The following is a 1391-nucleotide window of genomic DNA, read 5'->3' as shown; positions in this document are numbered from 1 at the left end:
TATACTGAGCTGAATTCGTGTGTATATACTTCTAACTCAAATAGTTCTAAGTATAAACACCTTTAACATTTAAAGTATTGTCCATATCAGCTTAGTCTATTGTCCTAGATTTCAAAGAACCTTAATTCAAGCTTAAAAATTTTAATTGGACACCTAATTCACCCCCTCCCCCTCTTAGGTGTTCTCGTCCTTGACTCTTCAATTGGTATCAGAGCCTTGTGCTCTTGATATTGGTTAATTACCAAAGAGTTGATCCTATAGTCATGGACGGGAAATATACTAAGCATCCTATCTTCATTGGGGATAACTATTCATGGTGGAAAAATCGCATGGAACACTATGTTAAGAGTACGGATTATGAGTGTTGGTTGATAATCCAAAAAGGGCCCCTTGCTATCACGGTTACTAGTGCTAATGGTACTAGTGCCCCTAAAAGTGAGGATAAGTATGTCGAGGCTGATTATAGAAAGGTCGAGAAAAACTCAAAAGCCATGTCCATTCTTCAATATGGCATTGGTGAGCAAGAAGTAAACTGGATTTCCGGATGTACCTCGGCCAAAGAAATTTGGGACACCTTAAGCCTTGCTTATGAGGGGACGTCTCAAGTGAAAAAGCATCGTATTGACCTTCTCATGCAACAATATGAGATGTTCAATATGATGAAAGATGAGTCAATTAATAGTCTTTCCTCTCGCTTTTCTAGTATTGTTAATGACCTTAAGAGTCTTGGTAGAAATTTTGAATCCGAGGATATGGTATGTAAAATCCTTCGAAGTTTACCAGAAACATGGCAACCGAAGGTTACGGCTATTGAGGAGGCCAAAGACTTATCCATTTTAACCCTCAATGAACTAATGGGCTCACTTATGGCTCATGAGCTAACTCTCATGAAGCGTTTTGGTGATAGCTCTAATGTAAGAGGGCTTGCTTTCAAATCAACCTCAATTATTGAGGAAGATGATGGAAACGATGAGTTTGCAATGTTCACTAGAAATATTGCGGATATTGTTAATGGTCATAATCCTAAGAGGTTTAACAACAATTCTAGTAAGAAACATTTTTCAAAGAAAAGATCTACTTCCATTGTTGGTTGCATTAAATGTGACGAAAAAGGTCACCAAATGAATGAATGTCCAAAGTGGGGTAACATCAAATCTAAAAAAAAAATGTGACTTGGCTAAGAAGGAATACAAGAATAAAGTAATGTGTGCTGCTTCGGGAATGTCCGATTCCGATGAGGACGAGATCCTTGAGGAAGAATTGGATGCCAAGTTGTGTCTTACTACTCGTCTTAATAATGATGCCCTTAGGTCTCCAAAAAGAGAAACATTCAAATGTCTTATGGCTCATCCCGATGATTCTGATTCTAACTTCGAAGATGAGGTAAATCA

The 1391-nt window shown here is 37.9% G+C and overlaps 1 protein-coding gene across 1 annotated transcript; it reads left to right on the top strand.

The window, feature by feature from the left end:
* Positions 1–263: 263 nt before the first annotated feature.
* Positions 264–1172, top strand: LOC141647472 (uncharacterized). Its single transcript, XM_074455670.1, has 2 exons — positions 264–598; positions 704–1172. The coding sequence occupies exons 1-2, from the start codon at positions 264–266 to the stop codon at positions 1170–1172; spliced, it is 804 nt and encodes a 267-aa protein (XP_074311771.1).
* The last annotated feature ends 219 nt before the right edge of the window (positions 1173–1391 follow it).

The sequence above is a fragment of the Silene latifolia genome, chromosome 1 (assembly GCF_048544455.1).
Source record: "Silene latifolia isolate original U9 population chromosome 1, ASM4854445v1, whole genome shotgun sequence".
NCBI lineage: Eukaryota > Viridiplantae > Streptophyta > Magnoliopsida > Caryophyllales > Caryophyllaceae > Silene > Silene latifolia.
The sequence above is the reverse complement of the archived record's forward strand: the minus strand, read 5'-3'. Positions and strand labels throughout refer to the sequence as shown.